At 47.3% G+C, this 27,989-nt stretch overlaps 1 protein-coding gene and 1 long non-coding RNA gene across 4 annotated transcripts; one reads left to right on the top strand and one right to left on the bottom strand.

Moving 5' to 3' along the window:
• The first annotated feature begins 6,773 nt into the window (after positions 1–6,773).
• Positions 6,774–8,594, top strand: LOC128117360 (uncharacterized). 2 transcript variants are annotated; one of them, XR_008220795.1, is made up of 3 exons: positions 6,774–7,350; positions 8,035–8,220; positions 8,332–8,594. It is a non-coding gene; the product is annotated as an uncharacterized LOC128117360 (long non-coding RNA). The 2 variants fall into 2 exon arrangements; XR_008220796.1 differs by having other exon boundaries at positions 6,774–7,441.
• A 9,045-nt stretch (positions 8,595–17,639) lies between these two features.
• Positions 17,640–27,692, bottom strand: Tgif1 (TGFB induced factor homeobox 1). Of its 2 annotated transcripts, none has more exons than XM_052750108.1 (3): positions 27,174–27,692; positions 19,592–19,818; positions 17,640–18,694 (listed from the first exon to the last, which is right to left on the bottom strand). In XM_052750108.1, the coding sequence occupies exons 1-3, from the start codon at positions 27,229–27,231 to the stop codon at positions 18,119–18,121; spliced, it is 861 nt and encodes a 286-aa protein (XP_052606068.1). In that variant the 5' UTR covers positions 27,232–27,692; the 3' UTR covers positions 17,640–18,118. The 2 variants fall into 2 exon arrangements, with proteins under 2 accessions (XP_052606068.1, XP_052606069.1); XM_052750109.1 differs by lacking the exon at positions 27,174–27,692 and adding an exon at positions 24,532–24,884.
• Between the last annotated feature and the right edge of the window lie 297 nt (positions 27,693–27,989).

Raw genomic sequence — 27,989 nt, 5'->3', positions numbered from 1 at the left:
TGGAGGAGAAAGTTAATTGAGATGAAAGGACTCTAGCCAGCTCCAGCACGGCAAGCATAGCTCTGGCAGGCCTTCCCCTTCTCCCGTTCCCTCCGCCTGGCTAAGAACCATTAGATGACATTCCCAAAGCTAGCCACCAAGTCTATTCCCTTATTTGGCCACTTCCTCCTCCTGAGGCTGACTACCAAGGTCCAGCTACCAAAGTACTGAAGTTCAGCAATCAAAAGCCCCCTTTGGCTACCTAATTAACCTGTCCAATTAAAATGAAAGACCTCATTACTTAACACGGGGTGGGGGGAGGTTCTCCTTTTACCTTTATAAACCGCCATTTTCCTAGGAGCCACATCTGTCTCCTCTCCATCCAGAGGCAGTCCTTTGTCCCCCCAGGATAAATATTCCTTTCCTCTATCTCCTGCCTTTGTCTCTTGTTCCCTGCCCTCTGTCCCTCTGGTTCAACTAAGTCTCCTTTGTGCTGAGAACTTGGTCTTGAGGGCCCGAGCCGATACCATTCCTTTCAATAGAGAAAAGGGGGAGCACAGGTAGAGGCAGGGACATCTGGGAGAGTCCAGGGTGGATGCGACCAGACTGAGCTGGAACATGGGGAAGAGAAGGGAGAGGGGAGAGAGGGGAACCCAGAACGCCAAAGGCACAAAGGCATGGGTAACCAAAATGGCTGGATTATATAGGGAAGAGCCTCTGGGGTTAGGGCAGCCCAGCCCCTGGACTGGAGAGTTCAGATTGGAAGGCAGGGTATACTAGCCATCTACCCCGTGACAGGGAGGGACTGAGGGATGCTGGGAGAACCTGGAGGTCAGATCAGCTTTGATATGTAAAATAGGCACCTCAGTGATTTGTCCAGGGTTTGAGACCTAAATGTATGCCTAAGCCATACATTTCTACAGATGGAAAACCCCTGCTCTTGGAAGGAGAGTCAGGTTGTGTCTATTGCGGAAGCATGAATTGTCCCCTATTGGAGCCTATGAATGAGGCCCGGCAGTCTCATGCAACAGCAAGCTTTATTCAGAGCATCAGACAATTTGTATTCTGAGGGTTATGAAGAGTGAAGTACACGATCACATGTCCTCGAGGCAGACAGGCTGCAGTGGCATGAGGTTGGGCCCCCTCAGGGTCTGTACAGAACACACCCAGACACCACATTTTCAGCACAAAGGAGATGTATTACTCCAGCAAGGAGGGAAGGGTGGACCGCAGCAGCTGCAATCAAACAAACAAACACTTTTTGTTGGTTTTCAAGGAGGAAAAGGGAGAGTCTGTGCTAGAGTGAGTTGGTAAATCCTGATTGGACTCGTTAGCCAAAGAATGAATTTTAATGGTTGGGCCTTAGTGTTTTGTCTCTAGAATGAGTCATGGCATAATAAAGGGATAGGCCTTACCCGCTAGCTTTAGGAATGTAATCTAATGGTTTTTAGCAAGGGTGGCGGGGTAAAGGCAAAACCTATCGGTGCCATGTTTGCCATGCTTGGGCCTGTGTTTGCCACGTTCATTCAGTCCTGCTAGAGCCCTTACAGGCTGAGCACGGCGGCCAGGCCGCACGCTGCGGCATGCGGCAAACGTATGTTTTCCCATAGAGGCATATAAACAAATAGCAATAGCCAGTTGTAATAAATAATGTGAAGTAAACTCACTCCTATCCACTACACCTGGGAGGAGCATGAAAACATACTCCAAAAATAATTCTGTATTCTGAAGAAACTGAGGTCATTTCATTTTTGGTTTTTTTTGTTTGTTTGTTTTTGTTTTTGTTTTTAGAGACAGGGTTTCTCTGTGTAGCTTTGCGCCTTTCCTGGAACTCACTTGGTAGCCCAGGCTGGCCTCGAACTCACAGAGATCCACCTGCCTCTGCCTCCCGAGTGCTGGGATTAAAGGCGTGCACCACCAACGCCCGGCTCATTTCATTTTTGGAAACAGGGTTTCTCTGTGTAGCCCTGGCTATCCTGGAACCAGGCTGGTCTCGAACTCAGAGATCCGCCTGCCTCTGCCTCCTGAGGGCTGGGATCAAAGGCGTTTGCGCCGCACTGCCAGGTTTCTGGTCTTGTTTTCTTGGAGTCTTCTCACAAGCACCCTGAATTCTCCTCACCTGACTCCGTTCTTGGACTGTGTTCCGACATGACTGTGTGCTCACTCCTACGGGCCTGGTCCATGGAGTTCTGGGATCAAGTGTGCGGTGTCTCCCTTGGCAACACATCAGCTCGGTTCTCCATCCTTGACCATACATTGTCGTTTTCCTCGCTATCTCGTCCACACGCAGCCACAACCCCAAAGTCAGCTCACATATGCACGAGAGAGTCAGCTCACATATGCACGAGAGAGTCAGCTCACATGTGCGTGTAGTGAGTGGGTGTCAGATAAACCTGTTACGGGTGCCCCTGAGTAACCAGAGATGGTAGTTATAGTCCAGAAAGGGAACGCTTTTCATTCAAGCCAAAAGAAGAAAAAAAAAAAAAAGCTGATATTTGAGAAACATGAATGAACAAGGAACCCGGTCACATTCTTTCCTGCTCCTGTGACTGTCCTGTGTTAGCCAACAATGATCAAGAAGGCAAGGGCAAGACGGGGTCACCATGACGCCTCTGACTCTCCCTTCTGCCTGACTTGGAGTGTGTTAGTGAGATATGAGCCGGTTAAGACCAGAAGAGGGAAAAAAAAAAAAGCAAAACTAAACAGTTTGACTGCTTGGGTGCAGCTATTTGTAGGAACGAGATACATACGAGGCCAAATGCTCCCACAAGTGGTGAAATTGAAGTTTGTAGTTTGGGAGACTCCACATATGGTGAAACGCTCTTACATTTCCATTTAAAGCTGGCAGTGTCCAAGAGAATCCATGCTATGGGTTCGTCGATCTTCTCTACTGCAAACAGGATAGCCTAAGTAGAGATATCACTGTGCGAGCCCAGAGAGGAAAAGGACGCCTGGATACCTTGCTTTGTTTTGTGTTTCTGAGACAAGGTTAAATGTATTTTCGGCTGACCTCCAACTCTGTGTACCACTGAAGGTGACCTTGAACTCCTGACCCTTTTGCTTCCTCTTTTGTTGTTTGCATTTCGATTGTTTGTGGCTTTGATTTGATTTGATTTGTTTCGTTTGTCTCTTGAGACAGGAGTCTTGCCGTGTTGTCTAGGTTGACTTTGAACACCTGGGCTCAACTAAGTCTCCTGCCTCGGCCATCCAAGTACCTGTAAAGTATGTACCCAGCACCTAAATACCTCCCATGATTCTTTTTCAAAAATTACATTTTATTTATCTGCGAGGGATGGAACGGACTCATATCGCTCTGTAAATGTGGAGGTCAGAGGACAACTTGAGGGCGTAAGTCCGCTCCTTCTACCACCTGGGTCCTGGGGATCAGACTCGGGTGATTAGGATTGGCAGCAAGTACGTTAACATGCTAAGCCATCTTGCCCGCCCTGGTGGTCCTTTTGGAAGGGGCTCTACGTGTGTATTTTGCACTGGCACCTGCAGACTCCAGAACTGGTCAGGGCTGGCTGTGTGCAGACATGAGTACGGGAGAGTTCGAGCGAGAGAGAACTTTGGGTACGTGGCTTGCAAGCTCTGGGCATGGGTCTGTTTCGAGGCTTCTCGGAGTTTGATTCTTATCTGACCCCGACACTTACCCAGCACCCTCCGACCTGGGCTGTTGTTCCGGCTCTGACCAGCCTTGCCTCTCCCGCTGCTCCCTCTCCAGTAAGATGTCCTTTTGTGGATGCAGTTGCCCAGTGCTTTCCCTGACTTCAAGACTGTGTTTTTTTATTTCTTGCAGTCATGGGGCTCTTCCCTCACCAGCCTCCAGGTATTCCTCTAGTTTCTTGCTAAGTTTACATTGATATGATCCAGAAGCCATCCCTGATTGACTACAGGTTTTACAGGAGCTCTGTTGGGTGTCAGAGAATTAGGGGGGCTGGGAGTGTAGCTCAGTGGTGGGGTGTGTGCTTAAGATATACAAGGTCCTGGGTTTAATCCCTAAGCATCAAGAAAGGAAGGGAGGGAGGGAGGCAGGAAGGGAGGAAGGAAGGAAGGAAAGAAAGAAGGGAAGGAAAGGAAAAGGAAAGAAATATTTTAGTCTTTTACGATCTTCCTCTCCTACATTCAGTACAGGACCCCTTGTCTGTACTTGGCAGGACTTGCCTGGATCTCTGGTTTCGTGGAACAGTGGTCTGCCACCAGACCACAGCACACCCCTCTTCCTGTCCCTACTCTGACCTCTCCTTGACCCTTCACTCCTCTCTACCCACTATTTCAGGGCACCCCGCTTCGGTACCCCGATTGCTCCCACCTGAAACATAAAACCTGACTGTCAAATTTCATGTTTTAACATAGATTGTTCTTTTCCCTAAGGTGTCAGCCCTGAAGTTTGCCATGGTCCTTTTGATGGTTTTGTCCAAAGACATACGTCCTACCATAGCTCCTTTGCTGGTTAGCTTTTGTCAACTCAACACAAATTTGTGGAAAGGGGGAGCCTCCATTGAAAAATTGTCTCCATCAGATTGGCCTATGGGTACGTCTGTGGGGCATTTTCTTTATTAATGCTTGATGTAGGGGGGCGCAGCCCACTGTGGGCAGTACCACCTCTGGCCAGGTGGTCCTGAGTGGCATAAGAGAGCAGGCTGAGCATGCCAGGAGGAGCAGGGCATGGGCCTCTACTTCAGTTCCTACCTCCAAGTCCCTTCCTTGAGTTCCCGCCCCGACTTCCCTTAGAGATGGGTTGTGATGAGGAAGTGTAAGCCAAATAAACCCTTGCCTCCCCCTGGTTGGTTTTGGTCAGTGTTTTATCACAGCACCAGAAATCAGATTAAGACAACACACACACACACACACACACACACACACACACACACGAAGTAACAAAGAACAAGTTCTTTTCTCTTTGTTTTGCATTTTTTTGTTTCTAGACAGGGTCTCACTATGTAGCTCTGGCTGTACTGGAATTCACTATTTAGACCAGGCTGGACACGAATTCACAGAGATCTGCCTGCCTCTGCCTCCCAAGTGCTAGTATAAAGGCCTGTGCTTCTATACCCAGCCAAAGCAAGCTCTTCAGAGCAAAACGGAGTGGGCAACAAACCGTTAAATTGTCCAGTGACCTTCCCTGGATTGCGGCCAAAATCCTGCTTCCTCTTACTTGCCTGTGGGCGAGCGTCCTGGCCTTGCTTCTGCCTTTCGGCTCCACTCTGGCTCTGATTTGCTCATCCCTCAGACCGCCCTTCTCCAGTTTCTATTGACAAGGCGGCAGCAAAGCTGTCCTTACTTCCCGTCTCCTTAGGACTTCCTAAGAGGAAGCAGTGTGAGGGCCTCAAAGATGGCCATAAGCTCAAGGGAGCGGTGACTACTTCAGTAAGGACAGAGTGACCAGCATCTCTCAGACTAAGGGTTTTGTTTTGTTTCGTTTTGTTTTGTTTTTGGTGCTGGGACCTACCGTGGGGACTTTTACACGCTAAGCCAGAGCTTTACCACTGAGTTTGGCCCCAGATCAAAGCCAGCTCTTTTATTTATTTATTCTATGGGTACCAGTTTTTGGTCTGCATGTGTGTGCACAGGTCAGAAGACGGTGTTGCATCCCTAGGACCTGATGTTACAGTCAGTTGTTAGCTGCAATGTGGGTACTGGTCCTTGGGTCCAATGCTTTTAACCACTGAGCCATCTCTCCAGCCCCCAATCCCAGTTCTTAATTACTCAAGGGTGGGTCACTCCATGGCAGAACCTCTAATTTGCTTTCAATTTCTCCCTTTGACCAGCTTAGGTAGGATACTCAGAAGAGACCTCAGTTTACCTTCTGTGATTTTCAACAACTTTGAAGTTTAGTGGTTTTTGTTTTTGTTTTTGTTTTTTTTCAGGTAGGGGAGAGGGATACCAAATAAATACCAAATTGTAGTCTACAGATCGAGTTCCAGGGCAGTCAGGGCGGTTACACAGAGAAACCTTGTCTCAAAAACAAAAAATAAATAAACAAATAAATAAAAATAAATACCAAATGGAAGATAAAGAAATCAAGCTTTTCAAAGATTCTCAATAGTTTACTTAGAAGACTCTATGTAGTCCAGCAGGAAAAGCTTTGCCGCATGTCAGCCAAGTCCTGAGTTTAAGCCCTGGTACTGTAAAAACACAACCAAAAGCTTGCTTAAGCCACACTGGTCTAGTTCTCTTTTTCCTCTGTGCTGTCGTAATATAAGCCATAGATCAGGGCCAGGGAGATAGCTCCGAAGGTAGACGCACCTGCTGCTGCCACGCCCAAGGACCGGAGTTCAGCGCCCTACAGGAGATGAGAATCCTTTCAAGTTGTCCTCTGACCTGTATACACTTGCCAAGGTATGCACATTTGACACACAAAATAAATGTGCAGTTTCGAAAAGTCATTTTTTGAATCCCGAATACAGTTAAGATCCCAGAACCCAAAATTATGTGGGCCTTGAGAGAGAATGAACGTCCAAAGGCAAGTGGGGACTAATATTCGAGAGGAAAAAGGATGCGCCAGTGGAGAAGAGGGAGGGAGGATGTAGAGTTTGAGGCCAGCTAGGACTATAAAGGGAAACTTTGTCTCAAAATACACAGGGATGATATAGATGATAGACAGGTAAGTGGGTAGGTAGGTGAATGGATGGATGGATGGAGAGGTGGGTAGGTAGGTAGGTAGGTAGACAGACAGACTGAGTGACTGACTGATAGATGGATGGATGGATAGATAGAGAGGTGGGTAGGTAGGTAGGTAGGTAGGTAGACAGACAGACAGACTGACTGACTGACTGACTGACTGGCTGGCTGGCTGGCTGGCTGGCTGACTGTGTTGGTCAGGAGTTTTGTTGTAGTTTATGGATCAACATTTCAGCCCACTGCCAGTCTGTGGAAGTGCACTGCACTTAAAAAGCTGCCTCCCTGGTATAGAGTTCCCCAAACTGATGGCTTTTCACATCCAGCTTCCGGCCAGCGAGCATCAAGTGACATGCCCACCTCCACATCCCAGCAAATGAACCTGAACCGGGACCTCCTCTGGCCCGAAATCTGAGTCCCAGAGCGGCCCAGCCCCCTGCAAGCGGGCACACACAGGGTTTGCGGCGGCGGCTGCACAGAGCAGGACCAGAGGACAATGGTCCTGTGGGAAGCCGGGCGTTTGTGTGAGCACCCAGGGGGCAGGCGCAGAAACAGGAAGGCCGAGATTACAGTCCGCTTTACAGCTCTTTTGAAGTCGCCGGAGCCAGCTCGGGAAGCCTACATAGGCTGCGAGCGAGCGCCCTGATCAAAGGTCCCTCGGCGGGCTCAAATTAACAGGGAGCTGGCGAGCCGCGCAGCACCTGCCCGCGAAGAGCCGCGCGGCCGCAAACCGGCTCATCTTGTCCGGAGGTGAGCCTTTCAGAAAGCTTGCCCAGGCTGATGGCTCCGGGACTGTCTGGGTCGGAAGGGGAAAGGCGTGGTCTGTTTTCTTTGCACGGAGGTATTTATTTATTTTTGAAGTTGGTCTTTACACCACTTGAGCCCCCCTGGCTCTAAGTAACGCACATCCCCTTTTCAAAAGTAGATGGATGCGGTGGGGTTGGGAGAGAGAGGGAGGGGTTTTATCATAAACTTGCCGGACCCTTCTAACGCACCGCTGTCTCCTCATCTCTATTAAAAGCCGCAGTATTAACAGAAAAAAATGAGTAGAATTAAAGGGTCAAAATAAAACCAGAAACTTACTGGGGGGGGGGGGGGGGGGGAAGGTTGTGGGCTCAGAGAGCTGAGACCTAGGAAAGAAAAAGGATTGAGCAGTTGAGTTGGTTGAGAGCAAAGAGCACAGTGAAGGAGTTCATTTTGCCAGACTACGTAGTTCATGAGACTTAGGAAACCCAGAGGATGTATCAGTGCCTCCGGAGAGTCTGCTCAAGAAGCAGGTGTGGCCAAAAGGAAATGGAGAGGGGGTCATTTGACAGACAACAAAAAAATAGAGGCGTTTAGAAAATTTGTAAACGATCTTTTGCCAAGGCAACTCCAAAATCTTTGAGAGTGTAGGGTTTTGTTTGTCTGTTGGTTTTGTTTTTCTCTCTGCAGGTCGTTTGATTTCCGGCCCGGCGCGCACACACGGTGTGAATCTGCGGAATCCGCTGGTGAATGAGGGCTCACTCAGTTACAGCCAGCTGCTGCAGACAAGCTAAATTCAAGGGAGTCGGCTTCCTCCCCCTGTACAGTAGTAACACCTCCCACTAAACTGTGAAGTCTAAACGACGTGTACATAAGGTACTCAATAAAATACAATAATGTAATAAATGGCAATATAAGGTGTTCAATAAATATTATACTGTTGCTTATAAGTTAATCTGACTTTGTTTCTATGTTTAATATATGTAGTATTGGGAATTGAACTTTGGACCCTATGCAAGTGCAGGATCACTGAGCCACACCCCCAACTCTTAATTTGACATTTCACTGCTATCCTGGATTTACAGAAGATACTAGAAAAATTCTACAATTAAAAGTTATTTTGAAGTTTATAAAGACTTTACAAAACTTGTGAGAAAAAAAACCATTTTTTTGTGGCATCTTGATCTATGGTATAAATTGTGAAATGATTGGATTGAGCTAATTAACATATCGATTGTTCATTGGAAAATATTAAATAAATGATGTTCTGGATTGTGTAGTTTGCTGTGCACATGGTCTTGGGGATAAAACGTTGTCTGTGTAATACTTATCTCCTTGACTTATAATGATATTACAACCAGATGAATCTGCTATAAATTGAAAATATTCTAATTCCAAAAGGAATTTAATACACTTATCTAGTTTAGAGATTTACTTTATTTATATGTATGGGTGTTTTGCCAGTATGTAGAGGGTGTCGGGTCCCCTTCGAACTGGAGTTAGAGTTAGCTCCCATGTGGGTGCTGGGGATTGAATCCAGGTCAGTGCTCTTAACCACTGAGCCATCTCTCCAGCCCCCACTTATCTAGTTTAGTATGGCCTATCTTTTTTGTTCTTTTGTGGTGTTTTGGTTGTTTGTACTTACTGGGGAGGGAAGCCAAAGCCTTGCCCTTCAAACTCAACTACATTTCCAGCACCTTTTGTTTTTGAGACGGGGCCATAAACCTAGGCTATAACATGTTGAACGTCCCAAGCACCTGTATCCAAAACCTGTATAGCAACACAGTGCTGCACATCAAGGTACCATTTGTTTCATCTAAGTGAGAGCTGTGACTCACTGTGGCTGCTCAGCACGACAGTGTCCTCACCAGCCTGGAAACCATTAGGATCAGAAGTATGAGTTGACTGCTTTCAGATCATGGATAGGTCAAAAACTGCCAAGTAACCATCACGAACTGGCAGCCGTCTTAAAGTAGTGTCCCTTGAGGTGTGTACATTCCAAGACACCTGTTGGATATCCGAAGTCACCAATAGTACTGAATCCTATCACATATAATTGCTTTTTCCAAATTATGTGTGCACAGGTATCACCCTTTATCTTAACTAAGTATTTGTCATGGACCATGTGCAGTTTGAGGTTAAACAGTCAGAATCAGCGTGAACTTCTGCTTCCTTCCTCCAATGTCACAGGTAGATTTGATCTCCCTTAGATCTGACCAACTACAGGATATGATTTTTTTTCTAACCTTACTGGGAACTTTCACTTTTTCACTTACAGAACGATCTTTGTAAACCACTCTTGGGCATATGCTAATTGCCACCATGGCTCACTACACTTGCATCTTTGCCTTATGAACACTAGCGCTGGACGCCATCCGTCCATTCAGGAACTAATGTGGCTACCAAGTGACTAACAGGCATGAGATTTTGTCATGCTCCTTAGAACAGCACAGAATTTAAAACATGAGTTGTTTATTTCTTGAATTTTCCATGTTAATAGTCTAGGTCCTTGTTTGGCCATGAGTAACTGAAACCCTAAGAAAGGTAGATAAAGGGAAACAATAGTATAGATCTGCTTTTTACGGAATCATTCAAATAAATTTCAAATCGAAATTCATTAGAAAGAACTTAAAGCATTAAAATATGATTAGGCCAGGTGACAATAGACAAACAAAACTAGAATAGCAACTGTCCTTGTTTTATTTCAATTTATGATTTCACATTAAAATTTATATGAGAATCCATACCTTTCGGATATATATATCCTATCCATTATTGCATATGTGTATATGCAGTAATTTCAGACAAGAGCTGAATTTATCCCAATACCATAAATTAGAATGATCTTATCAAATGTCAACACATTCAAGTTTCAGTAATTTTATTTATAAATAGTGAGCCAGTGAGACGGTTCAGTGGGTAAAGACTCTCCTCACCAAGCCTTATGACCCAGGTTCCATTAGAAAGAAAGAACTGCCGGGCGGTGGTGGCGCACGCCTTTAATCCCAGCACTCGGGAGGCAGAGCCAGGTGGATCTCTGTGAGTTCAAGGCCAGCCTGGACTACCAAGTGAGTTCCAGGAAAGGCGCAAAGCTACACAGAGAAACCTTGTCTCAAAAAACTTAAAAAAAAAAAAAAAAAGAAAGAAAAAGAAAAAGAAAGAAAGAAAGAAAGAGCTGACTCCCACAGTTTGTGCTCTGATCCCCATATATGTGGGGTGGCCCACACAGGCACACATACACACACACACACACACACACACACACACACACACATCACATTAAAAAAAATTGAAGATAGTGAAATGGAGCTTGAGAATTTTTTTTCTAAAGCAGAAAGCAAGCTGGTCACGCTTCCTAGGGTAACAACTGTCTTCAGAAATCTCCCCACGGTTTCGTTTTACCTACCTGTAAATGCTGTTTGCTAAATGTCTGCCTACAACAGTCTCCTAGAGCTGAGTAAATTTCCATCATGGGATCTGAGTCATGTGCAAGTCACCCACACGCGACCTCCAGGGTTGCACAGGCTATCAGTGTCTATAAAACAACTTCATTCAGAAATCCTATTTCCTTGACATTTGTTAAATCTCTGTTAAACTTGTTATCCTTATTCATCCATTTATCATGTTTCCCTTGTCTGTTGGCTCTGCTGCTGTGACCACTGGCCCAAGCTACCTCCTTTCCTTCATCTGCCACGCAGTTGTTGAACATTCTCTTCTCAGCCTCCGAATCATAAAATTCAGCCCACAGGGCAGTCTATTTTTAATTACAGGTCATGATTTTGAGAGGTCAATACTCAACACATTCTCCCGTTAATGAGCTTAATAAAATCTAAAACTCGGATCTCTACATAGTATTTTTTGTTCTCTGGCCATGTTCCAGAGATACATATTCATTTGGGGGGTGGGGTTAGATAAAAAGGAATGTTACCTTTTTGCAGTGGTTTCAGGGTTAGTAGGGGCTTGGCTTCTGAGGCAGTAACAACCACGTGAATCCTGTCTCATGAGTCCAGTGCCAAACAGCAAATTTATATTGAAACTTTAACTAGCCAGGCATTGGTGGCACACACTTTTAGTTCCAGCACTAGGGAGGCAGAAGCAGGTGGATCTCTAAATTCGAGGCCAGCCTGGTCTACAGAACGAGTTCCAGGACAGTGAGGGAAACCCTGTCACGAAAAATCAAAAGAAAGAAAGAAAGGAAGGAAGGAAGGAAGGAAGGAAGGAAAAACACTGACTTGGGTTACAAAATAATTCTACATCAAATTATATATTTTTTCCAAAATTGTCTATTATCCGAAGTACATTTTAAAAAATAGCTTGGAAAGAGAAGGGCCAACCTTTTTTTTCCTTTATAGACAGCTTCTCGTAGTGTATCCCTGCCCTGGCTGGCCTGGAACTCACTATACAACCAGGTTGGCCTTGAATTCACAGATTGCCTCGTCCCCCTGCGTCCAGAGTGCTGGGGTTAAAAGTATGTGCTACCAAGCCAGACCCAAGAGTACAGACAACTCCTGAGAGAAACAAGGTGTGGGACTTGAGCTCAGCAGTAGAACACCGCAGAACCAACACAAGGTGGGATTTGGTCCTGAGCACTGAGCAGAAGAGAACTAGAGAGAAAAAAAAGGAGAAGGTGGAACCCAGGAGAATCGGGACTTTAGAATGAACCTGCCTCTTCCATGCCAAGCCAATCTAGGCTACATGTAGCACTATCTCAAGAAACTACGGCTAATTTAGGAATTATTCAGGGCAGAGGTTTCCCAGACTCATCTATAAGATATAATCAATAGAAAGTTAAAAAAGAAAAAAGTTCCCATTCCCTGGCCACAATAGTTTTTAAAACTTTCAAGGTGATTCTAATATTCAAGGAAGTGACTAAGGTGGCTGGGAGTGGTGGCCCATGGCTTTAATCCCAGAGGCAGAGACAGGCGGACTCTGAGTGTGAGGTCAGCCCATTCTACATAGTGAATTTCAAGACAGCCAAGGCTACATAGAGAAACCCTGTCCGAACACCAACATCCCACCCCACCCCACCCCAAAAATAAAGGGTCTAAGGGGCCCAGAGAGACAGCTCAGCAGTTAACGGCACTTGCTGTTCCTCTCCCCCCACCCACCCTGTTTTTTGAGACAGCTCTGTGTAGCTTTGGAGCCTGTCCTGGAACTCACAGAGATCCGCCTGCTTCTGCCTCCCAAGTGCTGGGATTAAAGCAGTGCACCACCACTGCCCAGCAGGCACTTGCTGCTCTTGCAGAGGACCTGAGTTCAGTTCCCAGCACCCACATGATGTCTTACTGTTGTCTGTTAACTCCAGTTCTAGGGGATCCGACACCCTCTTCTGAAACCCTTGGAGACCACATATATAGGCAAATTATTTATAAAATAAATCTTTAAAAAAGAAAAAAAAAAGATTTAAGCTTGGTTGGGGTGATGAACAACTGTACTAAGAGGCTGAGATAGGAGAATTTGTCTAAGTCAGCTTGGGATAGTCAACCCAGCCCCACTCCTCCCTCTCCCCACTGATTTTGAGTTTAAAGGGACAGTAACGTTCTAATTTCCAGTAATGGTGTAGTCTTTTCTAGACTAATGGCATTCAAGGTTAACAATTACCAACTGGGAACAAAATATTTAACAAAGATTTAATTGAGTCAGGCATGCTGGCACAAGCCTGTATAATCCTAGCCTTGGAAGCAGGATGGTGAATTTAAGGTTAGGGAGTCAGGAGACCAGATGTTACGGAAAGAGGATGGAGTGATGGCTCAGGTCTCCAGAGGACCAGCGCTCATGCAGAATCTACATCCATGCAGGCAAAAAACTCAGGGATATAAAGTAAGTAAATTCTAAAAATATATATTTTTTTATTTTATTTATTTATTTTTTTGGTTTTTCGAGACAGGGTTTCTCTGTGTAGCTTTGTGCCTTTCCTGGGACTCACTCGGTAGCCCAGGCTGGCCTTGAACTCACAGAGATCCGCCTGGCTCTGCCTCCTGAGTGCCGGGATTAAAGGCGTGCGCCACCACCGCCTGGCTGAAAATATATTTTTTTTAAAGATGTCGTGGAAAGACTTGGGGTGGACAAAATAGCAGAGTTAGGAAGACCTTGGGAAATGCTGTAGTTGCAGGGGCAAGTCTCAGTCTGTGTAGGGCAGAGCACTACCCTCAACCCACTGCAGGGCAGTGAAAGAGTAGGTCCAGACTTCAGCTACAACATGATGTTTAATCCAACCACGAGAACTGGCTGAAGACAAAAATTAATCCTTTAGAGGAATGTCATCGAACTGACTCATCACTCATGTCCCATCCACAATGTCTGGTGTACAGTTAAAAAAAAAAGTTACTGGCCCCCAAAGTTGACCCCTTACTGAAGTAAAAGGCTGCCAACAGAAACTTAGTCTCTCATGACACATTACAATTGGCAGACAAGTGCTTGAAGGCTGTTAATCATAAATAGCCTGGGAGGGAAGACTATGGCTCAGTGGATAAAGCTTTGCCATGCAAATGTGAGAACTGAAGTTCAGAACCCCAGCATCCACCGTAAAAACTAGGTGGGCATAGCAGCCCACTTGTAATCCAAGCACTCGGGCTTGGTGATCCTCAGGGCAGTGGTGGGAGAGGTTCCGGGTTCAGGAAAAAAAAACCTGCTCAGTAAATAAAATGGAAAGTGATTGAGGACACCTAATGTCATTCATTCTCCGGCCTACATACACATCACAAATAGGAAAGAGAGAGAGAGAGAGAGAGACAGAGAGAGAGAGAGAGAAAGAGAGAGCTTACACAGGAATAATACATAATTAATAAGTCAGTGATCACAACAGAATAGACATGACTTTTCAAAAACAAGAATAAAGCTGGGTGTGGTGGTGGACTCCTTTTTAACCAGCGTGCAGGAAACAAAAGCAGGATAATCACTTCAAGTTCGGGGCCAGCCTGGTCTACAAGGTGAGATGGGAGTCTGGGGGCAGCTCAATGGTAAAGGACCAGCAGAGCATGGGTGAGGCCCTGGGTTCTATTTCCAGCAAATGGGAATCTGTATATAAAAAGTATAACAAAATGACTCCAGATAGACCCAACAGCAGACTGAAGACAAAGAGTAAGCTGATAATTAGATGAACTACTGAATTTGAAATATAGTGAATATATAAACCTTATAAACATGTAAGGCAACCTCAGGTGATCTAATATAAGTTTATTGGCATTTTAGGAGAGAAGAAAATAGAAAATGTATTTTAAAAATGAATGGCCAGCCAAGGCTACAGGAGAAATCCTGTCTTGAAAAAACGGAACAAAACAAAAAACAAATGGCTGAAACTTCACTGATTTTACTTACACATCCAAGATGTCCAGTGAACTCCAAGGCAAAGCAAACCAACAAAAATGAATGAAAACAAAAGAAAATCCCACCTAGTCATTTCAGAGTTCCACTGACTAAACAACCCAGCCAAGGAAATGCACTCCATTAAGGAAAAGACAAAAGGAATGACCGCAAGTGTCTCCTCCGAAACAATGGGGACGGAGGAAAACAAATACCAACCTAAAATTCTCCATCAGTGAAAGTACCCTTCCAAGACAGAAGTGAAATGACGTTCAGTTGACTAAAAAATAAAATATTCTCTCCGGGGGAGGAGGGTGGGATGGGGGAGGCTGAGAATTGACTCATTTCACACTCCACTCCTGTAGGAGCGTCCTCCAGTTTAGAAGGAATGACATAGATGTCACTTGAATCTACAGGAAAGAATGGAAGACACTGGAAATGCTAAACCAGTATTATTACGTTTTGTCTCCCACAAAGCTCATGTTTTGTTTCGTCATTTTGAGAGTGGGTCTCACTATGCAGCCTTGGCTGGCTTGGAACTCACAATGATCCCCCTGCCTCTGCCTCTCTAGTGCCAGGACTAAAGGCATATTCTACCAAGCCAGACCAAGCTCAAGGTTTTGGTTTGTTTTAAGCGAAACTTCTATCTGGATCATCAAGCTCACTGTATACAGATGCATGTTTACAGACACAGGAAATCAAAGCAGGAGATTAGGTGAACAGAACTTACTGGAGACTTCAATAAACTAAAGATGCACGTTGTAATACCCACAACAACCACTCGAAACTGGCAGTACAGCTGGGTGCAGTGGTGAATGCCTTTGATTCCAGAGCTTGGGAGGCAGAGGCAGGTGGATATGTATGTGTTCAAGGCCAGCCTGGTCTACTTAATGTGACTGTCTCCAAAAAACACAGCAAATAAACTGACAGTATAGTTCATGACTGACAACAAACAAAAAAACTAAAGACAAAATACTAGATAATACTAATTAAACTGAAATAACGCAAAAATGAAGTCATACAAGGGAGGGAAAAAACAAACACACAGACTACAAATCTATCAACAGATGGCTGGGCATGGTGCTGGAAAGAGATTAGGTGTAAAGTGACCAAACACATTGATTCAAAGGCAGACTAAATTAAAGACCCAATGAGATGGTAAAAAAGTAAACAAATGAAAACCTGTGCCACGTAAACAAACAGTAGACACAGAAGAATCATTTCTATTTGTTTTGTTTCTCTATTTGGTTTTTTAAATAGTTTGAGACGGGGGTCTTAAGTTGCCCAGGCTGGCCAAGCTCCCCACGTAGCAGAGTGTAACTTTGAATATAGGCTGGGTTGACTTATATGTGCCATCTTGTCCAGTCTATGGGAGACAGAACCCAGGGTCGTCTGCACGCTAGACAAGCACCCTGCCGACTAAATTACTCCTCAGCCCCATGAATAATTTTGTTGTAAATCTGGGTCTCAAAAAGTAGCCCAGGTAACTGGGCAGTGGTGGCGCACGCCTTTAATCCCAGCACTTGGGAGGCAGAGGTAGGCGGATCTCTGTGTTTCAGGCCAGCCTGGTCTGAGTTCCAGGACAACCAGGACTGTCACGCAGAGAAACCCAAAAACAAAAACAAAAAACAACAAAAAGTAGCCCAGGATGGCTTCAGCCTTAGGCTTCTCCTGCTTCTTCCATGCTGGGATCACAGGTGTGCCACCATGCCCAGCTGACATGACAGCTTTTGAATGACATGTTTCAACATAATGGCTTGTGTTTACTCTGTATCAGCTACTGATAACTAGGATCTATAAGGAGCTCAAATAAGGAAAACTGCATAAAACATGGGCTTTGGGTCTCATTGACACTTAACCTTGCTCCTTTTTTTGCCAGGGCCTCGTGCATCCCTTGAGGCCTGAGTTACCTCCCTCCCAGCTTTTTATCTTTTGGGTTCTTTTCACTGTTTTTAATGTGTGAGTAACACCTTAACGTGGGTAGGCGGTCAGATTTAAAGCAAGGTTAGTGACCTTTGACCCAGCTTTGACGTAAGCACAACTCCTTACCCACCTTCATTTCGTTTGTACTATGGTCAGGTAACCATCTGACAGACTTTCCCTTCATCTCGTTACCCTTCTGGGTGTTCACCGCCGCCGGTTTTTCTATTTCACTTACAAGGGAACTGTTGGAGTGTTATCTTTTTCTATAGCGGCCGCTTCCACATGTAGGTCAGCTTCACTGTGTGAGAGTTTGCTACTGGCTAAAATCGGCACACAGAAGCTGGGATGCACCCTCAAACTTTGGAGAGTTGGTGCCGTGGGATACAGAGGACAGGGCTTTAACAACAAAGGAACTTCACACTAAGCATGACTTTGTAAGAATGGGTCTGTGGCATGCGACAAGACAAAGGAACACGACTTTGTAAGTAATTTCCTATCCCAACAAACGCCACTTGTACGTGGCACCGTTTTTTTCAAACTTATGACCGTGGAAAGTTTAATAAACTCAGAATATCATCATAGATGGTACTTTCCTGGTCACACTATCGTTCTGGAACATGCTTTCCAAGTGTATCAAAGGTGATTTCTCTACAAATGAGTGCGGCACTCAAATGCAAAAGCCTATCCCACCTGTACCACCAGAACAAATCTTAGAAAGACGTATGAAAATTGCTTGTACTGTTTACTTGTGAAAAATTAACCTACGAACAGTGGCTTGAAGTCTTTCATTTAACACTGGCCTGTCTGAAAGCTGCGGCAGCTCATTACTGAGGGAGCAATGATACCTCACTGCAATTTGCCATTCATCTCTAAGCAAAGACTGAAGGGCCAGCTCCCCCTCCACTCAAGAGTAAATATCACACATCCTGTTTATTCATACTGGTTTGTTGTCCACAGCTCTTCAAAGCAGTGACACACTCCTAAGTCACACTCCTCCCTGCCCCCAACTTCCTGCTCATGGGTGTACCATATTCCTAAGTGCTTCCTTCAAGAAATACTCTTCATTGCAATAACTTTTAAAGAAAATACTTTATTACATCATGAAAAAAAGATATCCAACAACTAGATTCATACTTGCTTGAATCTAAAAAAAAACTGAATGTTTATTCATTAGACTGTATGTGGGCATCCTGTTCCACATGGAAATAGAAAGACACTACGGTTTCTAAGTATTGCACAGTCTGAAAAAAAAAAAAAACATCAAAAAAAGGAGTGGGGAGAAGATCACATGATATTGGGAACCATCTCACATTATGAAAAATCTACCAAGAAACATTTTTAAAAAGAAAACCCTTTGTTTCTACAGTAGCTTTAGTTTGTAGTTCTTGGAATGACTGTATTCCATTGAAGACATCTCAGTAACAGGAAGCTTCGTTTGAGCAATCCCATGTGCAAATATTAATAGAAAAATATATAAAATAATGCATCTCTTGCCATCACCCTGACAATCAGGACCCTATTTTGGAGCACTGTTTTGTCTGAAAAAGGGTTAAGCTGTGAGTTTGGCCTGAAGCTCCATCTCTGCCGCCCGTTTGAGTGCAACATCCACGAGAAGCTGGAATCCGCTAAAATCCTGGTTGAGGTCCGGCGGAGTAGGGGGAGGAGTGTTGAAAAGACCGCTCTGAGGGTTTGGACTCGGTCCAGATTTGCAAGCGTCCTCTGGGTACATGAGAGAGGTGTCTGTAAAGTTGCTGGCTGTTATTTGCTGTACATCTGTGCTCTGTCCCACACCGACCGGCTGGCAGAGAGAGAAGGGCCCATCTTTCAGTGCAGTCACAGTGGTATGGCAGATCACTGATGGGCGAGCCAGAACGGATCCCGGGGAGGAAGGCTTGGGAGACACTGGCCTCCCTGGGGTTGGGTTGGGTCCAGCTGTGCAGGAATGAAACGGGCTCTCATCGAGAGCTGGCATGAAGTTTTTGATGCCCATGGCAGCTTCCACAGAGCTGGCTTCTGAAATCTTGGCCCCACGGCGGGAAATCGTGAACTGATTTGGATCTTTGCCATCCTTTCTCAGCATGTCAGGGAGGAGCCTGCGGCGGGCGTTGATGAACCAGTTGCAGACCTGAAATCACAGGGATCTGCTTCAACACTTTCTCCATGCACTTGACAAACAGGTTCTGAAAACATCCTATGTAGGGTGCCTAACTGACCTCCCGCTCTAAATTCAAGGAGGCATAAAGGGCTTATCTGAGACTGAGGAAGTAGTTCAATCAATGGTAGAACGTTTGCCTGGCATGCCAGGGGCCCAACAACAGCAAATGATTAAAGAAAGAAAAGAAAAGGCTTCGGGATGTGCAAGTTATTGCAAGGCATTTAAGCCACGTCAGCCCGTCACAAGTACAAATGTGCTTTGGATGTGTCACGGAAGCAGGGAAAAGGTATAAAATCTCAAATACTTGCAAATAACTTTAAGGAAGGTTCACCTTTAAGTCTGTTTCAACCTCCTACCTACTGCCCTAGCATTTAAGTTAATCAACTACAGGGAAGCTTTTCCTGTATAAAAGAGGCCACACCCCCCAGTAACTGATTTCTCTCAGTTCAAATGACTGTGTCAACAGACATAACACGAATTACCTCACTGAGGTTCTGTCCTTGTTTAAATATCAAACCAGTTTCCTGGGCAATAGAGTAAGGTTTAACCTCCTTTCCAATACACCTTGCACAGGGTCTTTCAGGCACTGAAGGAAATGCTTCCTGTCAGATGAGTGTCAAGTGTTTCTGTCCTCTATAAATAGCCAATTATTAGCTTTTCACACTATAAAGCTTCAAATGGAAAGATCCTGTTTCTCTCTCTCTGGACTAGGAGACTAGGGAAGAGCTTAATGACACACAGGAATGCTATAAACCGTCTAAGGGTAAGGGAAAAAAGCATATGCATACGCTAGGAACACACCATGGTGGTGGAACTCCGGCATCACAGGGGTGCAGTTCTGGCACTAACCTTTGGCTTACCCCTTACCTGCAGTGTGGACAGGTGTGTTTGCTGGGAGAGCAGGGCTTTCTCTTGCTCGGAGGGATATGCATTGTATCTGTGTTCATACAGCCAGTCCCGCAGGATCTGGACAGACTCCTTGGGCAGATTGCCTCTCCTCCTTCTCTTGCCAGAGGCCGCTGAAGAGGAAAGGTCCAGGGGAATATCCATGCTGTCTTCATCCTCAGTCTCACTGCCGGATGCTGCAACAATGCCTGAGAAAGGACAAGGGCCCACTGTCACTCACTTTTATCAGCAGGGTAACCATCTCAAAGCTCATTTGTTTAGACTATTCCATGTCCTTGTGTTTTCTCAACTACAGAGTGTGAAGTTTTCAGTCTGGACAGGGTCCCCATAGAAAGGCCTGGGGAGTGGTCAGACTATAAACACTCACCCACTTCATCCCCAGTCTTTCTTGCTCTTGTCAACTGAGCTTTAACTTTTTTTTTTTTTTAACATGATGCTTAGAAAAGACAAATTGCACTCGAAGGGAGTAAATCATCACACTCGAAACAGGAAGAGTGCTGGGCAGTGCGGGAATGTACTTCACTACCCTGTCTTTAAGGTCACTGCTAACTAGAGACAATACTCCAGTGAATAAATACATTTTTTCCTTTCATGAAAGGTTTGTATGAAAGCAAGCACCGTACATTTTTATATACTTGGATGTTCCCTTAACCTGTCAATTAGATATGAACTTCAGAGTGCTACCCTACCCATCAGTCTTTAATTCTTACATGACAAAGAAAATTGAATATGCAACCCCCAAAGGAAGCCATTTTGGTGGTAAATACTTTAATCCTACCAGAAATGCTAAGAATTCCCAAACCCTACAGAGTATTTAAATCAGAGTTCAGTGACAATTCAAGCCAGCTGGACTTTTGCAGACATTTTAACATTATTTTGAACTTTAAGTCTTCTCCAACAAATGCCATTAACTCCTACAAGTCGGGCAATGTAAACTTTATAATCTATGAAACTGTGTTTCTGGTTGACGGGAAAAGTTTTCAAAGATGTATCATTTTAAAGCTTTTGTATAGCTTTTTATTCAATCTTAATTGAGTCCCTTTACTGATCCAGGAAATAAAAACAATACTCTTCAGAGTGATACACCAACTCCGTGAATTTTAAAGAATTTTTTTTACAACCTGGAGCAGACTGACTTTGTTGACACATTTTTAGCTTTGGACTGCAGGGGGCAGAAGATGCTAGAAGGCATTCCTACAGGAAAAGCCCAAATCCAACAAAGACAAAGTAAAAGCAAGTTCTAACAAAAGAGGCAGATGATTTTGCAAATTCACTGTAGCTTAAGGCTTAACAAACTGCCAGAAAGAACCACATGAACCCTCCATTTTTAACTGCCACACAATTGAAGGTCCCTTCCTAAAGATGCAATTAATATTTCGAGAAAGAAAAAGTCTAAAGAAAGGGCAATTTTAAAACCGAAAGTGATATCCTTATACAGAATCTGAGCAATTTTAAAAGTCCCATATTGAAATTTGGGTGAAAAACCATTAAAAAAAACCCTTCGATTATAAATGAGTTCCTGTTTCACATTTGCTTTGATAACCAAGGAAATCTCACTTTTAAACATGCCAGGTTAATTGGGTAACTAAAAGCATTTGAATAAAGCAATTTGCTTCAACTCCCCCAACTTCAGAAAAGCCAGACACTCTATTCCCTGCCCCCTCCTTTTAAATCTAGGAGGGAAAAAGTGTGAAAACATGCTCATTGAACAGTTAATTCCCAACTGTAAATTGGTAATAACAAAGTGCTTGAAACAAAAAACCCCTAAAGTCTGGCCTTTGATCTGATCCCTCGGGTGTGACAAGAAGCGCGATCTTTCAGAATAGGTTTAGGGACACAAAACAGGTTTCAGTTAGCCAACACCAAACTGCCACCCCTGTTCATTTGAGAAAGAAAAAAAAGAAAGGAAGGGAGGGAGGATGGATGGAAAGGAGGAAGAGAGGGGAGGGAAGGAGGGAGGAAGGGGGGAGAGGGGGAGAGAGAGAGAGAAGAGAGAGAGAGAGAGAGAGAGAGAGAGAGAGAGAGAGAGAGAGAGAGAGAGCGAGAGAGAGAGCGCCAGGCCCTCTTTACAAGTATTTCCAAAGCATGCACAAAGGCTGAAGGAACAGGAAGTTGGCCCTGGGCGCGCCAGCTGATGTGTTCAGCTCTGCTAGACCACGTTTGCTACTGTCAGGGCTGCTTCCATTAAAACTCCCTCCCGACCCGATCGTGGCTCGACTTGGAAAAACAAAGGCTTTTTTCCTTGTTACTCATTTCCTACTGTAACAGAACTTTTTAAAAGTTTCCCGGTCAGGACTTGTTTCCAATAGTCTTGCTTTGCTTACACTTTGAAAAAAAAAAATGCGGTTGGGGAGGGAGAGGGGTGGGTGTGGGACAGAATCACAAGCCTCTTACTCTACCCACATACAAGGAAATGTTGTTCAGAAAGCCACAAGATGGCCTGTGGATCCCATGGCTCTAAGAAGCAAATCTTGCTTCTTCACTTTCTTTTTCTGAAGCTCTGAAACATCGAGGTTGGGGGTGGGAGAGCTTGGATTTTTAAAGATCGAATGGAGACTAGAAAAAGAATGTGGGGGAAAGATCAAAGGAAAAGTTTAAGAAAAAACAAACTTAACAAGTCTCCCCTTCGGACAAGTAACTCGGATGGAACTTCACACCCAAGTCACTAAACCCACAGCGCAGCGCAGTCCTAAACTGATTCAACAGGCTTGGAGACCCCGCGAGGACACTTGGGGGTGTTCCTAGTCGAGCCGCCTTCCAGCCTGTTCCGAAGCCATTTTTGGAGCTCTTTCGGGCCGTCTCGGCTTTCTATGAAGGCACTTTATTATCAGACCAGTCTTTGTTCTAAGGAAAGTTGAAAGGATGTTCAGACTTTCCTACGGCGGACAATAGGCGGGACAGGTTTAAGCAGTCCTGGCCCAAGGACAGGGAAGCTTGCCCTCCCCTCCCAGGTAGTCTCAGGCAGGAGGAGGCAGGGCAGTGGAGGCTCGCAGGAGAGGGAGGAGCCCGAGGAGAGAGAGCAAGCAGCTTTTGTTCTTTGGAGTTCTTCAACCCTTACTGAAGCCCGCTTGCTAACCGTTCAAGTTAGCAACTGAGCTGGACCGTGGTCCCTAAGGAACCCGAAATGGGGCGGTGCTGTGGCTCACCGCCTCGGGGGTCTGCCCCCGTCCCAGACCATGTGCTGGGGAAGCCTAAAAAGGGAAAGGAGCCCGGGGCAACCTCAGCAGTCTCCGCTCTCTCCCCACCAGAAGCTCTGAAGCGGCGGCAGCGAAGTTTCCCCTCCAACACGTCACCGTTCATTGTTTCCACGAGTTGGGGATTGACTTGCGGGACCCACGCGCCCTGGGCTGGGGACCTCTGATGTTTCCCCCAGACCTTGCATCTGTGGAAGGGGACACCCAGGAGGGTGGTACCTGAGTGGGAGGCTAGTAGTCAGCCCCCCTCCCCACCCACGGAAACCCAGCTTGGCGTTTCACTCAAAACCGAAACACCCTCATGTAGGTGCCGTCGGGACAGAACGCCTCCCACCCGGTCTAGATCTGTCAGTCAAAGGGTGACAGGACTCTGCAGAGGATCCCCAAGCCTTTCCCCAGAATTCAGTGAAACTCTTCCCAACTCTAAGCGCCCCGGCTCTCACTGTCCCAGGATGGAGATGGGCAAGGAGGCCTACTTAACCAAGTACCCGGGGTCTTCATGAGTTCCGTAGTTTCAGGGTCTCCTACGGAACTACATCGGCACAACTCTACAAGGCAGAGAGCGGGGAGGAACCCCGGGGGGGGTGTGTGCGGCGGTGGCCACCGTAACCGTGTTCCGTTGGAACTGCGGTCGTTGGAACTGCAGCCGCGGTCGGGGTCTGAAAGAATGTGGAGTAACAAACTCGAGGAAGCTCTTGGGCATGCGCAGCAGCGCCCCCCTCTCGCCAGCTTCCCCAAGCGATTAACTTCTGTTTTGAACCACTCCACATAAATCACAACAGAAAAGCCAACTCTAGTCCACGACTGAACACTCGAGGGACCTCCCAGTCAGGGACTCCAAAGTTAGCTTCAAAAGGGACTTCACAGGCTTTTGACCTTTCGGGGTTTTTTTTTCCCCCCCTCCCCTGTGTATTTTGTTTTTAAATCAGACTGACGGCAAGTTTTAGTTGTAAAGCTTGGTGGAAACAATGACAGTCTCGCTCTTTGCACTTACAACCAAGCCTGCTTGTCACACTTGGACACATTTTGACTGCATGGTACTGGTATTCTAACAGCTCACGCTGTCCTAAATTCATCGTGGGAAAACTTTTAGAAGCTAGTAATTTTAAAAGTCCAGCTTTCCAAGGCTATGCTCACCCTAAGACCATGTGTGGGTCCGGGATCACATTCCTTTGACAGTGAAAAAAAAAAAAAAAAACAACAACCCACATCCCTAAAAACAGTACCAGGGTATGGTGAGCAGTGAGAGCACCCGGAACCGAACTTTTAGACAAAAGGTAAGGCGGCTGGAATGCGCCAACGACCCCCCACAGGGAAAAGCGAGGTGTGAGGGTCTCCTTAAACACCCACCCCACAAACCCTGTCCCAGAAACAGCACTAGAAACCACGCGGCTGGGCCGAGCATGGGGTGTCAACGAAGACAATGAAACTTGGAGGCGCACAAACAAGGCGCTGAGCGTGTTTCTTGACAACATGCCAGCAGCGTGGTGAGGCTGTCTCCCCACAACAGCCCCTCGTGTTGTGTCTAGAAGGAAAGGAACAGCAACTGCCATTTGAGACACAGCCTCAACAAAGAGAACGGCCACCTCTCCAAGCCCGGGTGCCACCGGGCGGAAAAGTCCACCAAGTCAGTGCCCCCGATCGAGCGCGGCCCGCACATGTCCCGCACTGGTGCCTCGGGAGCTCACAGCCCGCCCGCAGCCTTACCCTTTTTGCTTTTCATTCTGGAACTCGCGTCCCAGCGAGAGGTGAAGCTGGGGTTCCTAGGGGCCAGCAGTCGGAGTGGCGGGGGGGGGCGGGCGATGATCCTCCTTTACTGGCGCTCTGGTAACTTACAGGAGAGTATTCCAGCCACTATTGCTAAACAAGGTGCTTGGGTCCCAGGCGCTGGCTCCCAGGGTTGGAATTCAAGTGACACTTGGGCTTCCTCCAGCCAGGATCTTCTGGCAGCCAGCCGGGGGCTCTCCCTGGCCCAACTCACTCCCCTCCCTACTCAACTCCTTTGTTTCCCGCTCCACTCCGCGCACCTCGGCGCTGTCAGAGTGAGAGAGCAGAGGGAAGGTACAGGAGGTCCTGCCTCCGCCCCCAGCCGCCCGCCCAGTCCCCCGCCCGCCCGCCCCGCCGCTCCTCTGCCCCTCCCCCGCACCTTCCAGCTCAACAGCCCTGGTCCGGGGGGCCGCGGTCACCGGTCCCTCTCCGGGGTGGCGGAGCCCACAAACAGGGTCATGCCCGCCTGCCTGTAGCACTAGTACGGTCCCCATCCCTCAGCCCTCGGCGGCCACACCAGTGTCTCCTTAGGGAGGCCTTTCCTCCCGGGTAAGAGTTTGCATTTAGTTTGCAACAGATGGGGAGAGGGCTAAAGACACCCCCTCCTCTCCCCCTTTGTCCACCCCAGGGAAGAAAGGACACCCCCACCCTTGTTTTTGACAGCTGCCCCAAACTCCACTTGTCCCGGCTCCAGCCGCAAGAGGCAGCGGCTTCTGATTCAAGGGGTGGGGCACCAGAGGAAAAGTATTCCGGACAAGAACCAACTTCTTCCAGAAGGCGCAGCTGCCATTGACACGCGGGCGCGGCGCGGCGCACCCTTCTCCTCGTGGACTCTTCTTGACAGTGGGAGGTGTGTGTGTGTGTATGGGGTGGGGGGAGGATGAGACACAGACACAGGCACACTAGGCGAATGTCTGTTCCCCCGGGCTCTGAGTTCCGGATTGGATTGCAAGGCAGTTTCGAAATCTAACACGTTGCGGATAGACACTTGTCATGCTCACATGCTCTTTAAATGTCTCGGCTGGAGGACGACCGGGGCGCACACTTTGCGCCCCGCTGCGACCACCTTCCCACCCCCATCCCCCACCCCCCGCAGCTACGCCTTTATATTAGAGGGGTGATCACGCCGGAGCTGCTCGTCCGTTTCGGTAAACAGTGTCTACTTTGTGGGCTGCAGTCCCCACCAGAGGATACCCTCCTCCACCCTTCAGTATTTCAAACAGAAACTAGCCATTAAGTACACACTCGTTCCTATTGGTTTATTTTGCTTGAGAGGGGAGCTCCAATAGGCGTTCCATGCTGAATAACCCCCTCCCCAAATACAACCCAGATGCTGATTTGGCTGACTTCAAGACGCGCATGCCCGCACTTCTGGGTCTAGTTTTCACTTACGCCCGATTGTAAAAAAAAAAAAAAAAAAAAGCAAAGCAAACCAACTGTCACATGTCACAGAAGACTTTCCCCATTACTTAAAAAAAGAAGAAGAAGAAGAAAAACCCCAAACGTAAATAAGCCGAGCAGCGACGTCAGTGCTGCTTGCTGGCTGTCTCCAGTTTTGGCTCTGTGGCTGTTCTGGTTTTGTGACCTCGGTGGAGATCCGGCAGGAGGCATCCCGGTGAAAACAAGGTTAAAGCCGAGTCACACCAAGGCGGCCACAGGATGACCCGCTAGACTTTGGAGTCTGTTTACGATGACGTTGGAAATTAAAGCAAGCCTTCGCCGCGCCCCCTTCCCAAAGACAACCCCTCCGGGGAGCGCGTTTAAAAACGCAACGTTAAAGAAGCTTGGGTGGTTTTTTTTTTCCCCCAAAATGAACCAACTGCGCGAAGCGTCCCCGGTAAGGCAGGAACCTTAAAAAACCACCCCCACCCGGCGCGCGCCCCCGGTGGTTTGCAGAGTGCACACGCGGAAATCGGCGCAGAAGGCGGTTGTAGGACCGTGTCCAGGGGAGAACCCACCGCCCGGGGCGCAGCGCTTTCCGGGACCTGGCTGGCGATGACTCAGCCGCTGCGCCCCGGTGCGGGGTTGATGTGGTGCGGGGAGGGGGCGCCCGTTGGAGGGCCGCCTCTCTCTGCTTTTGAAGGGTTGTTTGTGGCTGGGATTGGTGGCTCACATCCGTTGGGGGGGACTCTGGAGAGGAGGGAGGAGAGACGCGAGGAGGAGGAGGAGCTGGGCCGTGTGAGTGGCAGGAGTCCCGTCCCCGGCCCGGCGGTGACTGCTTGCTTAGTCGCTTTGTTTGCTAACTTGGGACCGTGGCTTCGGGGCCGCTCGACGGAACCCGCCTCGGGTCGGCGAAAGCCAGCCGCGGCGGCGCGAGGCCGAAACGTTCCTTCCCCGGCGGCGGCGGTTATCCGCGGCCACGCGGTGCCGCTCATTATGTACACAAGGTAGCTTTTCTTTGCTCCCAAGTCGGCCTGGCTCACGAAGGCGATTCTCCGGCCACAGAGATGGGAAACCGGGGTGGACGGTTTGAAAACAAACTTTACAGGGCGAGCGGGGAGGGGTGGAGAGGGAAGCAGAAGCCGCTTTCAAACGAGGAGGGGAGGAGGGGGAGGGGAAAGAAATGGCAGAATGAAACTCACCGTGACGCGAAGGCCAGCTGGAGCCCGCCAGTGCACACCTTCTGCTCGTGTAAATCATTTCGAGGCCGTTAGGAAGCGGGAACGCGCGGGCCGGATTCTGTGATCAGCTGGAGCCGTGCCCCTCCCCCACCGCCACCCCACCCCACCCCACCCCTGGGGCCGGAGCCGAGCTCGTTAGGAGCCTGGCATTCCTGCAAGGACTGTGCGCCCGCTCTGCACAACAGCTCCGGGACAGGCAAACGACCCCCCAACGCGAGCTCGCAACACCCGCAGTATTTTCACATCCGCTGTCTGCCCCGCAGAAAAACAAGCTTCAGTTCTGGCTGTGTCCCTCTCAGCGTCTCGGGGCCTTCTCCGCGTCACTGATTCAATTGACTCGGGGTTAGTTGTTGTTGCCACGTGTTATTTTACTGGATTCTTAAAACGCCTCTCCATCGAAATTGCCTAAGTTCAACCGAGAGGTGGCCCTGTGCTCTCAACAACCTAGCGATAAACGTTTCCCATCAGTATGTATGTGTTTATTATGTTCTTTGCGATACACGCCGTCCCGTTTGGTGCCTTAAGCCAGGCAGAGTTGTTAAAAAAAAAAAAAAAAAAGACAAGTTAATTGTCGCGGTCTGCAGACCCTGAGCAGGCAGAGATTTCAAAGGACGCAGACTTGGGAAGGCCGAGAGAAGAGGCCGGTAGCCGTAAGTGTAATTGTTACTATTGGCCCCAGGCCTGTCAAACGATTGAGGGAGGGGTTGGTTTCATCTGGACAGCTACTTAGGTTTGATTGCCATCAGGTGCCTGACCGGGTCGGGGGGAAGGCTGACT

The sequence above is a fragment of the Peromyscus californicus genome, unplaced genomic scaffold (assembly GCF_007827085.1).
Source record: "Peromyscus californicus insignis strain IS unplaced genomic scaffold, ASM782708v3 Scaffold_21__1_contigs__length_65335640, whole genome shotgun sequence".
NCBI lineage: Eukaryota > Metazoa > Chordata > Mammalia > Rodentia > Cricetidae > Peromyscus > Peromyscus californicus.
Note: the sequence above shows the minus strand (reverse complement) of the source record. Positions and strands in the feature narration are given on the sequence as shown.